Source organism: Pelodiscus sinensis, chromosome 1, assembly GCF_052426305.1.
Source record: "Pelodiscus sinensis isolate ZL-2025 chromosome 1, ASM5242630v1, whole genome shotgun sequence".
NCBI lineage: Eukaryota > Metazoa > Chordata > Testudines > Trionychidae > Pelodiscus > Pelodiscus sinensis.
In genome coordinates, this window is record NC_143052.1 from 355,063,583 (window position 1) to 355,075,597 (window position 12,015).

At 47.5% G+C, this 12,015-nt stretch overlaps 1 protein-coding gene across 1 annotated transcript; it reads left to right on the top strand.

The window, feature by feature from the left end:
- Nucleotides 1-5,262: 5,262 nt before the first annotated feature.
- Nucleotides 5,263-6,210, top strand: LOC102445973 (olfactory receptor 52E8-like). Its single transcript, XM_075922876.2, has one exon. The coding sequence runs from the start codon at nt 5,263-5,265 to the stop codon at nt 6,208-6,210; it is 948 nt and encodes a 315-aa protein (XP_075778991.2).
- Nucleotides 6,211-12,015: the final 5,805 nt, after the last annotated feature.

A 12,015-nucleotide genomic window follows, 5' to 3' on the forward strand; every position in this document is an offset into this window, starting at 1 on the left:
GTGAGTTAATAGCTAATTTAGACCCTATCATGTATTAAATATAGTTGGTGTTATACTTTGCAATGGGCATTAATGGAAATTTATCAACATTGAATTATACCTGCCATTTTGCAGTCAGCAGTCAGTCAATTTTGCCACCTCACTGTTTACCTTATTTTGCTCATCATTTATTAATATATTTTACAGCACTGAGGGTCGGACGGATACCCGGGGACCCCAGTAGTTACCTCTCTCCATTCTGAATGCTTAGCATTTGCTCCTACCTTTTGTTTCCTGTTATTTAACTGGACTGCCTGCCTTTGCTTTCGGGATCATTACGGATCCTTAGTTTAATTTATTTTGTTACCATAAACCTTCTGCTTCTGCTTATAAACAAACTCCCTGTCTGATAGTTGGAAGCTGGGAGCTGCACAGAACTCTTCCCATTCCACACTCAAGCTGGGTGGTAGCCAGGAGCTGGGTCTGGCGCTAGGGTGTGATCTGTGAGGGGACCTCGGGTATGAAACCAATCCTTGGTTCAAACCTGCCCCAACATCTCTCTGCCAATGATGGGCTGCGACAAGCAGACCCTAGAATCCATCCTAAGCCTACGATTCAGTGAGTGAAAGGAAAGTGACCCACCGTTCCAGGTTCCTTTCAGGGTAACTGCACCTCTTAGCCTTACTGGTCCCCACAAAGCATTCCCCTTAGGGCTCATTCCTCTAGCGGCTGTCACGTCTCTAGGGGGCAGGTTTACCTGCCTGTCCCTCTGCTGCAGGGGTTTCATGTGGCAGCCCCCCTACAATGCCCTGTCACCTGAGCTCAGCGCCTGCCGTTTGCTCTCTCTGCCGTCTCGGACAGGGCCAGGGCTCCTCACAGAGGAAAGGATCTGGGGAGGGGGAGTGAGGCGAGCTGTGAGGAGAAGCCGTCTCACTGCCAGGGAGGATGACAGTAACACGGGGTATCTAGGATGTGGTGAAATCCCTACCCTGCCCCCTTTGACTTCAGCTCCACCCCTTCCAGGAGCATGGACCATGGACCCATCCCCCATGATGCTCTGGGGCACAGAGAGGCTTTTTGCTCCATTGTCTGGTGGTTATCCTGTCCAACATCTTCCCTAAACCTGGCCTAGCCCTAGCTAACCCATTCCAGCCAGGCCTTTGCCAAGAGGGCCTTATAAATCCGTCAGAACGTGGTGCCCAGAGGTGGACACAATATCCCGCAGCACGCCATACTGCCTCCTCCACCTGGTAGTCACATGCAATCACCACCCAGAGTGCACTGCATGGCGCTCCAGTGGCTATTTAAAGGGCCTAAGGTTCTCAGCCACTGCTGCTCCCACAGGAATCCCTCGGCCTGGGGCAATTGTACCTCCCCTCCTCCCATCGGTGGGACTAACAGAGCGTTACCCAGTCCCAGTCACAAATTTTCACGACTTTGTTCCTGACGTGCCTGAAAAAACAAACTCTGCCTCTGTCAGACAGGGTGTCGATCCTGCTGAAGGGAATACTGCTTCTTTGCTAACACCTGTAAACCTGTAAAGAGGTAAAAAACTCATCACAACAGGGAAACCCAGGCTGCTGAATGGAAGGAGAACCCAAGGCAAAAACTCATGCCTTTGATCGATATCTGAATCGAGTTATCACCAGTTGGAAAAGCACAGTGGCTAGCAATGCTACAGGAATAGGCAAGGAGGTTTCCTAGCAACCCAGAGAAGGAAACTTCCTGTCTTTTCAGATCAGTAAGGATATGTCTAGACTACATACCTCTGCCAAGAGAGGCGTGTAAAATAGGCTACCCGACATAGTAGGGGATTTAAATATCCCCGGCTTCATTAAAATAAAAATGGCCACCACGTTGTGCCGGCTCAGCTGATCGTCGGCACAGCACATGAGTCAAGACACGGATTGTAGGCTTGGGTACTTGAGGTAACAGGCTGGCGCCTCTCTATTGTGGGGCCATGAGGATGTGTCTACACTAGAGATAAGATCGAAGCTGCTGCTCTTGATCCTCCTGAGTTTGAATTAGCAGAGGTAGTGAAGACACAGTCATTCGAACTGAGGGGTGCTCTGAGTTCCATGAGGAGTAAGGGAAGTCGAAGGGAGAGTCTTCTCCCTTCTACTTCCTTCAGTGTGGACAGCGCCAACAGTTGAGTTCATGAACTTTGACTTCAACTAGGCAATTAATGTAGCTGAAGTTGTGCAGCTTAATTTTACTTAGTCCCGTAGAGTAGACATACCTTGAGTGTCCAAAGCGTTCACTGAAGTGTGCTTGTGGTGTCCCTGCCTGTGAATGGCTGTGTAAGTGCACAACCTGGAGAGCACTGTGGCTTGTCACAGCTTCACAGTGTGAGAGGGAGCCAGGTGGGTCTGCCAGAGGACTCAGCAATAATCCACTTCCATATTGCACCTGGAGACATCCTCCACACCCATCCAGGTAAATTTCCCTGCTACATCATGTGTCCATTTCTCCCTTTCTTGTACTCAGTTATTTATGGAGAGACTGTGCTTACAGTAAGGAAGCTAGGAGTCTAGAATTCTATCTGTCATTCCTGCTATAACCGTGGCCAAGTCGTGTGTCTCAGTTTACCTATCAGTATACTAAGGATATGGTCTTGGTCAATTTCAATGGTTTGGTGTTTTTAAGATCCTTCAGTGAAAGGTGCTGCACAGGATGATGATAGTTACTAGCGAGAATCAATGACCTCTGATCCCTTAGCAACAGCCCTGTGTATCGGCAGAAAGAGCTCATGTCTGCCCTCAGGCATGTTACTTTGGATTGTTTGTTAATTAATCAACTATAATTGTTAAATACACACAAACCCACAGAATAGACAGTTCCTGCCTGACTCAATTCAAAACCTCAAGAGTTCTCTCCTTTGGGATGGGCCCCTTAAAGACTGTTTACTCTTAATGCACAGATGCGTCTTGTGCCCAGCATGTTTACATTCAGATACCTACACCTCCCCTAGAGGTTGAGCAAACCCCAATGGGATTGCAGGGAGCTATATTATAATCGGTGCAGACACACTGTGTCAGCTATCGGTGTGGGCTGCTGCAGATGCTGAACAGAGAGAGGTGTCACAGTCAGCTACCGGAGGGGGATTCCCAGGGAGGACACGTCTGTCTCCAAACTTACAGGTACCCATGTCGTACTGCTCTTGTGTAATGTAGGAGTGGTGGGTGAGAGAATCGGTCCCTGCTCCTTTCCTCTCTGCGTGGCCATTAAACGTCCCAGGGCCCTGGCCAGCGGGGATGAGTTTGGCCCAGTGGATGACTCTGAATAAAGTGTTCTGCATCCACTCCTGTTTTGAAACATGGACCCCAGGGCTGGCTGCAGTCGGTCTCCCCACTGAAAGGTGCAACGGTAAAATCCTTCCCCTGCTCCAACTCACTCCCCTGCTGTTTATTCATCCAGGGATCCCATCAGCCCCTTCCATCCACAGCATGGCGCTGGGAGCTCACAATGTGCCATTTGCCCACGATGACGGCTAAATTCTCTCCAGGGTCTCAGCTTTCTCTGCTAGGGGGCTGTTCCCACAGGTTAATTGTGCGTTTGGCTGCACTAAGGAAGTGGTTTTGTGCACGAAAGCGCATGCTACTATTCATGTATTTTTGTTAGTCTCCTCAGCGACGTTATTTCACCGTGATTAGCTTGCTAACAGCGGAATTAACATTTGGAAGCATTGGGGAGCTTTAGATATTTGCGGTTAGAACAATCTTCTCTTTTTGCCCATTTGCAGGGAGTCCGTTCCATTCTTTCTTTTCGTCTCCTCTGTCATATGCCCCCTTATTTGTCTCTTCTTTAAACTGCCCATTCACAGGATTTTCCAGCTGTCCTCATCTGGCAGCCTCCCCGATTCTCACAGCAGGTCTTAGAGATCCTCTTTCCCTCAGCTATAAACTTTATACCGACTTGGTGACCAAAAGGCAGTGCATGACCAGAATGAGTTATTCTCCATCCCATTCCTTAGACATCTGGACATTATGGCTACGTCTACACTGGCCCCTTTTCCGGAAGGGGCATGTAAATTTCACTAGTCGTCGTAGGGAAATCCGCGGGGGATTTAAATATCCCCCGCGGCATTTAAATAAAAATGTCCGCCGCTTTTTTCCGGCTTTTAAAAAAGCCGGAAAAGAGCGTCTAGACTGGCCCCGATCCTCCGGAAAAAGTAAGAATAAGAAAAAGTAAGGGCACTTTTTCCGGAGGATCGGGGCCAGTCTAGACGCTCTTTTCCGGCTTTTTTAAAAGCCGGAAAAAAGCGGCGGACATTTTTATTTAAATGCCGCGGGGGATATTTCAATCCCCCGCGGATTTCCCTACGACGACTAGTGAAATTTACATGCCCCTTCCGGAAAAGGGGCCAGTGTAGACGTAGCCTATCTGTGTTTCGGCCAATAATGTGACTGAGCAGCTGTTTGCTTTCAATGACACACAGGTCATTCCCTAGAGTTAACATGTTTCCCCAACGTCTCCATGGTTGCAAAGATTTTGTTTCCCTGAACTCAGATTTGGAGCAACTGGGTGAATGGGGAACAACCTAGAGCATGTACTCTCCAGCCTGGATTTCATGGCATTCGGGAAGAAGCAGGGGTGTCCAGTATCTACACCGATGTTTCCTGTTGATGCCTATCAAGGTTTCCCACAGCATGATATGAAGGAATTGCTAACAAATGGAGCACTATCAAATATGAAATTGGCATTTTAGGGTCCATTGCTCATAATCCAATTCTCTAAATGATAAAAATGTCATTTTTTCAGTTAAGAGCAACCAATCTCTCACCCCCTTGAGAACAGCCTCAGGTAGTGCATGTCGTAGCCTCCAGTAGTGCACAGTCAACCTGTGGAACTCCTTGCCAGAGGATGTGGTAAAGGCTAGGACTTTTAAAAAGGGTTTAAAAAAGAGCTGGATAGATTCATTAACATTAGGTCCAACAATGGCTATTAGCCAGGATCGATAGGAATGGTGTGCCTAGCCTCTGTTTGTCTGGAGGTGGGTGACAGGGGAGGGATCCTGTGAGGATTACCTGTTGTGTTCCCTCCATCTGGGGCATCTGGTATTGGCCACTGTCAGCGGACAGGACACTGGGCTTTATGGACTGTTGGGGTCTGACCCAGTCTGGCTGTTCTTATGTTGTGTCTCACACTTATATTCTCTCTCCATACAGGTGATTATAACTTGACCGTTACCCTACACCTTGAGCACGTACAGGACATCAGGGGAACATAAGGTACATAGAGGAGACATCATTCTGCTTCAGAGCTGGACACCTGCCCTACTCCATGTCACATTCCAACACAACCCATTTCGCCAACCCCTCCACCTTCATTCTGCTGGGCATTCCTGGCTTGGAGACATCCCATGTCTGGATCTCCATCCCCTTCTTTGCCATTTACATTGTAGCCATCTTGGGGAACTTCACCATCCTGTTCATTGTGAAGAGGGAGCCGAGCCTCCATGAGCCCATGTACTATTTCCTTTGTATGGTGGCTGTTGCCGACCTGGTCCTGACCACAACCACCCTGCCCAAAATGCTGAGCATCTTCTGGTTCAGTTCCAAGGAGATCGATTTCAGTGCCTGCCTCGCCCAGCTGTACTTCATTCACTGCTTCTCAGTGATGGAGTCAGGGATTTTCGTGGCCATGGCGTTTGATCGCTTCGTGGCCATCTGCCATCCCCTGCGACATTCCACCATCCTCACAAACCCTGTGGTGGGCAAGATCAGCCTGGTTGCGATGTTGCGCGGTAGCATACTCTTACTACCCTGTCCCATCCTGGCGAGTCGCTGGCCGTATTGCAGAACCAACATGATCCCCCACACGTTCTGTGAGCACATCGCCGTGGTGAAGCTGGCCTGCGCCGACATCCGCATCAGTAGTTACTACGGCCTCTTTGTGGCCTTCTTGGTGATTGGTGTGGATGTGTTCCTCATCATCCTGTCCTATATTCAGATCCTCAGGGTCATCTTCAGCCTCCCCACCAAGGACGCCCGGCTCAAGACATTTGAGACCTGCAGCTCCCACCTCTGTGTCATTTCTGCCTTTTACATCCCACGGCTCTTCTCCTTCCTCACGCAACGTTTTGGCCAGAATGATCTCCTGCATTTCCACATTCTCTTTGCCAACGTGTATCTCCTGATGCCCCCCATGCTGAACCCCATCATCTATGGGGTGAGGACCAAGCAGATCTGGAACAGGCTGCTCCGTCTGTTTACTCATAAAGGGACCTGATTTTTTATTTGTCTAGAGCTCTTGTTCCGAGACTGAGCTCCATATCCGAAGGCCACCACCTTTCTAAGTACTGTTAATTGGACCCACAAGGCCCCACCTCTTTGGTCACCTTTTCCACTAAGTCCCTACTCTAGTTTCTCATTCCAATCTTCTCTTCTCTTTCAGTCAGGGCATATTTCCTCCACCACTTTCCCCATATCCACAGGGGTGGTTATATCATCATCGAAGGTTTAGTTTTGGAATAGCTCCTGACAGAGATTGTGAATTGCTATTTTCCTGGTTCTTAAAGGAAGTATGAGACCTGAGATTAAGTCTATGCTTAATAACAGATCATACATATAGGCCATGTGAGGGGGGAGGGATAACTCAGTGGTTTGAGTGTTGGCTTGCTAAGTCTGTGGTTGTGAGTTTAATTCTTGAGGGGGCTATTTAGGGATCTGGGGAAAATCTGTCAGGGATGGTATTTGGTCCTATTATGAGGGCAAGGGACTGAACTCAATGACCTTTCAGGGTCCCTTCTGGTTCTATGAGATGGTATAGCTCTGTATTATTATATAAATGAGGTAGAACAGACATTTTCAACTTCGGTCTCACACATCGTTCTTGGGTCTCTCACAAGAAAGTGCTGACCTAGCTGAACATGTTAGGTCCCTTGCTCCAGTGGAAGGATCACAGCTGACAATCCCGTGTAGAAATAGGCTCCTCTCTCCAGCCCTTTAGCCAAGCCCCCAGGGACTGAAATCATTGAGAATTGAATGCACAAGAACCTTTGTGAACAATGAGACAAAAAAGTCATGTTTGATGATGATACCCCATGAGCATCTCCTTTCTAAGATCTTTTGAAAAGTCAATTCAAAGGACCTTTATCCCACCTGCCCCAGAGCCACCCAGCTGTTCCCCCAACTTGTCCCATCACACCATGCAGGAACCCATCCCAACACCTTACCACAGGGAGGCCCTTTATCCCACCCTGCCCCCAGGAGAGGTGGGACTTAAACCCACAACCCTGTTCTCTCCATACAAGCACCCTATCCCCAAGGCCACACAGGAACCAACCCCACCCCATGAAGGATGCTGGAAATAATGTCCACTTGGCCTTTTAATGATTGTCACTAGTGCTAATTTGTTAATCTAAATGCCATGGAGAACTAGGCCAAATAACTCACCCTAGTCTAAGTCAATTCCAACGCTGCCAATTCCAACTCTGCTGTTACCTTTATCAGCCAATTATTTCACAAAATAAAAAAAGAGAGATCTCGTCAGTTTGACATGCCATATTTTCCATCAAGTCTTATTGATTGGCATGGACTGTAGGCCTACCTTTTAATTCTTTACTGACTGACCCCTTTCCACCTCTCCTTCTTATGCCCATGAGTGATATTAAGCTACCCTACATTCAATACCTAAGTCATCCCCTTTTAAAACAGTGATAACTGTAGCACTCTATCGGGCTTCTAATATTTATTAAAAACACAAATCAATGGGGCAGAGATCTCCTCAGACAACCCTTTTAGAACTGTTTGGGTGAGAGAGCTGTGGCTGTTGATTTCCAAAAAAATTGATGCTTAGTAGTTGCTGTTGGCCATCCTACATTCTTAACAATGGCCTGGAAAAAAAGAGTCCAAGTGGTCTGATACAGCACCAAAAGGTTTATCAGACATTTTTTTCCTTCTCTGCACCATTATTAACTGTGTTATCCTCTTTATTATATTCCTTTTTATTATATACTTTTGACATTATCTGATTAAAATACGACTAAGTAGATCATTGTTGATAGTAGTGTTATATTATCACACCATATCTTGTACATGGCATGTCAAGTAAGGTGTCTATAGAAAAGTTATAATATGCTTGAAAATGATTATGCTATTTGTACACGTGAATCAGTTGTGAATAGTGAGAAGGTACCTGTATCTCATGTGTTAACACCCAAAAGGTATGTAGCCAGCACAGTTAATGGAATTTTCCAAGACAAAAGGTCTATCAAAGAACACTCAACTTACAATAGGTCACAGAAGAGGCTTATCCCTACCTGAGGGACCCTGCTGTGGATGTTCTAGCTGGCATATGGATAATGGCTTCTGCTCTGATGCAGCAAAGCATTTAAGCACTTGTAAACAGCACACATGCCTCTAACCTCCATCTTGTTATATGTGTTTTTCCACAATCTGGGCTGAGGGCTTTGTTTGAAAAAAAAGGGGGGTGTTTCCCTTCACATGGCAGAAGCGATGAAAGACGCTGGAAATAATGTCCATTTGGCCTTTTTCTTGCTCTGATCTCTGGACTTACATTGAAGGAAGCATTCTAACCAAAGGGCTGAGAATCTTCCAATTAATTAAGAACATCCTGAGAATTTACCAATTAGCAGATTGGGCCACCACTGCTTTAAGCCTGAACCAAGAATTTTGCAATTACTGTACAAATTTTATTCCTTTCGTCAATTTTATCTCTTACTTCTTTCTTCTATTTTATGAATATTTTATTAATCAATGTGGTCCTGTTCTTGGATGGAACAGCAGGCTGAAGCTAAAGCACAGGAAGAGAATGGGGCTTTTCAGTCCATTGTCCAAGGGTGCTCTTGGATGGCTTGTTGATACTGGACTCTGCAATAGTAGCATCTGTGAATAGAGCTTTCTTTCACCTCCCATTGACTAGGACATTCCGACTCATCCTGGTGGATTGCTACCTGGTGGATTGCTACCTCGGTTATATAGACTTTCATCACTCCTGTCCCAACTGTGGAAATGCAATATACACGAGCATGATGCTTTTACCGGTGGCCCCCAACTTGTGACACGATTGGTTCCTGGGGAAGCGTTGTAAGTCGGGAACGTCGTAACTCGAACCTGCATTTACAATAGGCATTGTGTGCCATCGTAAATGCAGGCCGAGGACGTAAGTCGGGGGTTTTCGGCCCCTTCTGCACTTACAAAAAATGGACATAAGAAAGGGGCAGTCGCAACTCGGGCTGTCATAAAGCAGGGGTTTCCTGTACTGATAACGAAACTCCAGCTCTTACCCATGACTTCAAGAATCTCTTCAACAGCACAGGTATGGTGACCACATCAACCTGTTCTCTGTGCTCTGCACTGGTGTCCCTGACAACATCAAGTGACGTTCAAGGCCTTCATCCTTGTCCTCAAGGTACTCAAAAGAAATGTGAACACAGCAAGCACCGAGAGCTAGCCGGCAAAAATGAAGCAAAAGTTGGTGGCTGGGCCTTGAAGGTAGAAAATTGAGACTGGAGATGAATTGGAAATTCTTTACACTGAGGTTAATTGACCATTGGACCAGTTTAGCAAGGATTGTGTCAAACAAGAAGAGAAGCTTTTCTCAAAGGTTTGCTCTAGTTGAAACAGGAAGTAATTTAAGGCAAGCCAGCGTGATTCAGGAAGTCAGAGGAGAGGGTTACAATGGTTTCTCCTGGCCATATAATCTACACATCTGTCTAGAATGCCCTGCAGGGGTAATATTTGTGTGGGCCTCGTTCTGGGTCCTCATAACACCCTGGGGTCCATATTTTGGTTCTGAACAGATTGAAAGGAATACAGGAAATTCAAAGCTCAGTGGTGCTTGTTACTCATCATTGCTGGCAGCAAATTAGCCAGAGTCCCCATGATTCTTTGTCAATCCCTCCTTCTCGCTATATAACCCTTCCAGGGTACGTATACATGGCAGGGCAAAGGTCGAATTGAGATATGCAACTTGAGCTACATCAATTGCGTTGCTGAAGTCGAAATAGCTCAATTAGGCTTTTGGTGCTGTCTACGCAGCAGGAAGTGGAAAGAAGAAAACTCTTCCTTTGGCTCTCCCTACTCCTTGGCTGTGTCTACATTGGCACCCCTTTCGGAAAAGGGATGCTAATGTAGCACTTGGGAATAGGCAAATCCGTGGGGGATTTAAATATCCCCCGCGGTATTTGCATTAACATGGCTGCTGCTTTTTTCCGGCTTGGGGAAAAGCCAGAGAAAAGCGCCAGTCTAGACGTTATTCTCCGGAAAATAAAGCCTTCTCCAAAGGATTTCTTATTCCTACTTTCAAGTAGAGTCAATAGAAAACCAGGCCCTTCTGACTGACAGGCCCCATGAGCAATGGGGATAGGCCAATGCTTCAGATCAGCCTCATGGACAGGCAGGAAGACCAATGAGGAGTCAGGATTTGAGGGGGCGGATCCCATCCTCGATGAGAGCGGGAGCTGCCTCGGCAACAGCAAGGTTGAGCAATGGGACAGCCGGGGCCCAGGCTGAGCTGGGAGCAGAGCCAAGGGGGCCAGGGTGCAGCCCATGGAGCAGGTCAGTGCTGGAAGCAGAGCCACAGCAGCCAGAGCCAGAGAAGCAGCCCAAGGAGCTAAGATGGTGGCAGAGCAACAGCAGTGCTAAGGCAGAACAGAGGTGGGACTGGGGCAGAGGACAGAGCCATCTGGAGCAATGTGCACTGAGAAGGAGCCACTGTGTGTGTGGGTGGGGGACCCTGGGCAGAGGCAGCCAAGGAGGATCATAACCCTAGTGGCTGAGCTAGAGTCTTAAGGCATGTGGCCACAGCAGGGCAGCACACCCCAGCCTGGGCTGCGTGAGGGACGGACTGTGAATTCCCTTCCTTTCCAGGGACGGCTGGCTGCGATGTCCTTGTGCCCACAGCGTGAGGCTTTGTGCTTTCCTTTCACCTTTTCAGGTTTTCTTATTTTATTTTAATTAGTAGCTGTTTAATACATTTGGCTTCCTTGGACTTCATGAATGATCAGTGGGTCAGAGAAGTGCCCAGAGCAGAGAGAGCACCCCGGTGTGGGGACACCCCAGACCTTGTCCTAAATGACCATGACAAAAATGGAGGTTGAACACACCCAGCCTTGTTCAGATTACCAGGAATCTGCCAAACCAGAGAGCGGAGGGGAGCATTTGGGGTTAGACAGGCCTCTGGGGTAAAGGGAGGGAGAGCGAGGACTTAGAACCTTTTGCTAGCCAATTCCAGAGGGGTAGGGGTACGTCTACACTAGCTCGTTAGTTCGAGCTAGGTAGGGTAACTAGGGCAAGCGGAGTTGTAAATGAAGCCTGGGATTTAAATATCCCGGGCTTCATTTGCATGTTCCCAGGTGCCGCCATTTTTAAATTTCCCTTAGTCCAAACTCCGTGCCCGCGGCTACATGCAGCACGGACTAGGTAGTTCGAGTTAAAGATCCTAATTCGAACTACCATTACTCCTCATTCCATTAGGATCTTTAATTCGAACTACCTACTCCGTGCCGCGTGTAGCCGCAGGTATGGAGTTCGGACTAAGGGGGATTTAAAAATGGCGGCGCCCGTGAACATGCAAATGAAGCCCGGGATATTTAAATCCCGGGCTTCATTTGCAACTCCGCTTGTCCTAATTACCCCTACCTAGCTCGAATTAACGAGCTAGTGTAGACATACCCTAGCATATCAGTCAGGAAAGCTCCACACAATATGGGGACCCTCCCCCTCTTCATACAACTGGTGTCATTTATGTAACAGGGTGTCCCCACTCTGAGATTCTGTCTCTGTTCACAGGATCCACACCATGGGTTTACTTGTTGCATTCTGGTAGCAGTGTCTAGGCCTGATTGAGAAACCTACCATGGCTAGAACTGAAGAACGACGGGCCCAGTGTGTTGAACTTCAGTGAAGATTATCAGACCAACCTGAGGCACTAAAACAAGCTAAACCAAAGTGTAAGAAGCCTTATTGGTTGCTTAGGCAGCAATCTGACAAGAGACAACAAAAGCTAAGAAACTACCTTTCATGCCCTACGGGAACAGTCACAGAGTTCAGTGGCTTCCTGACTGGACAA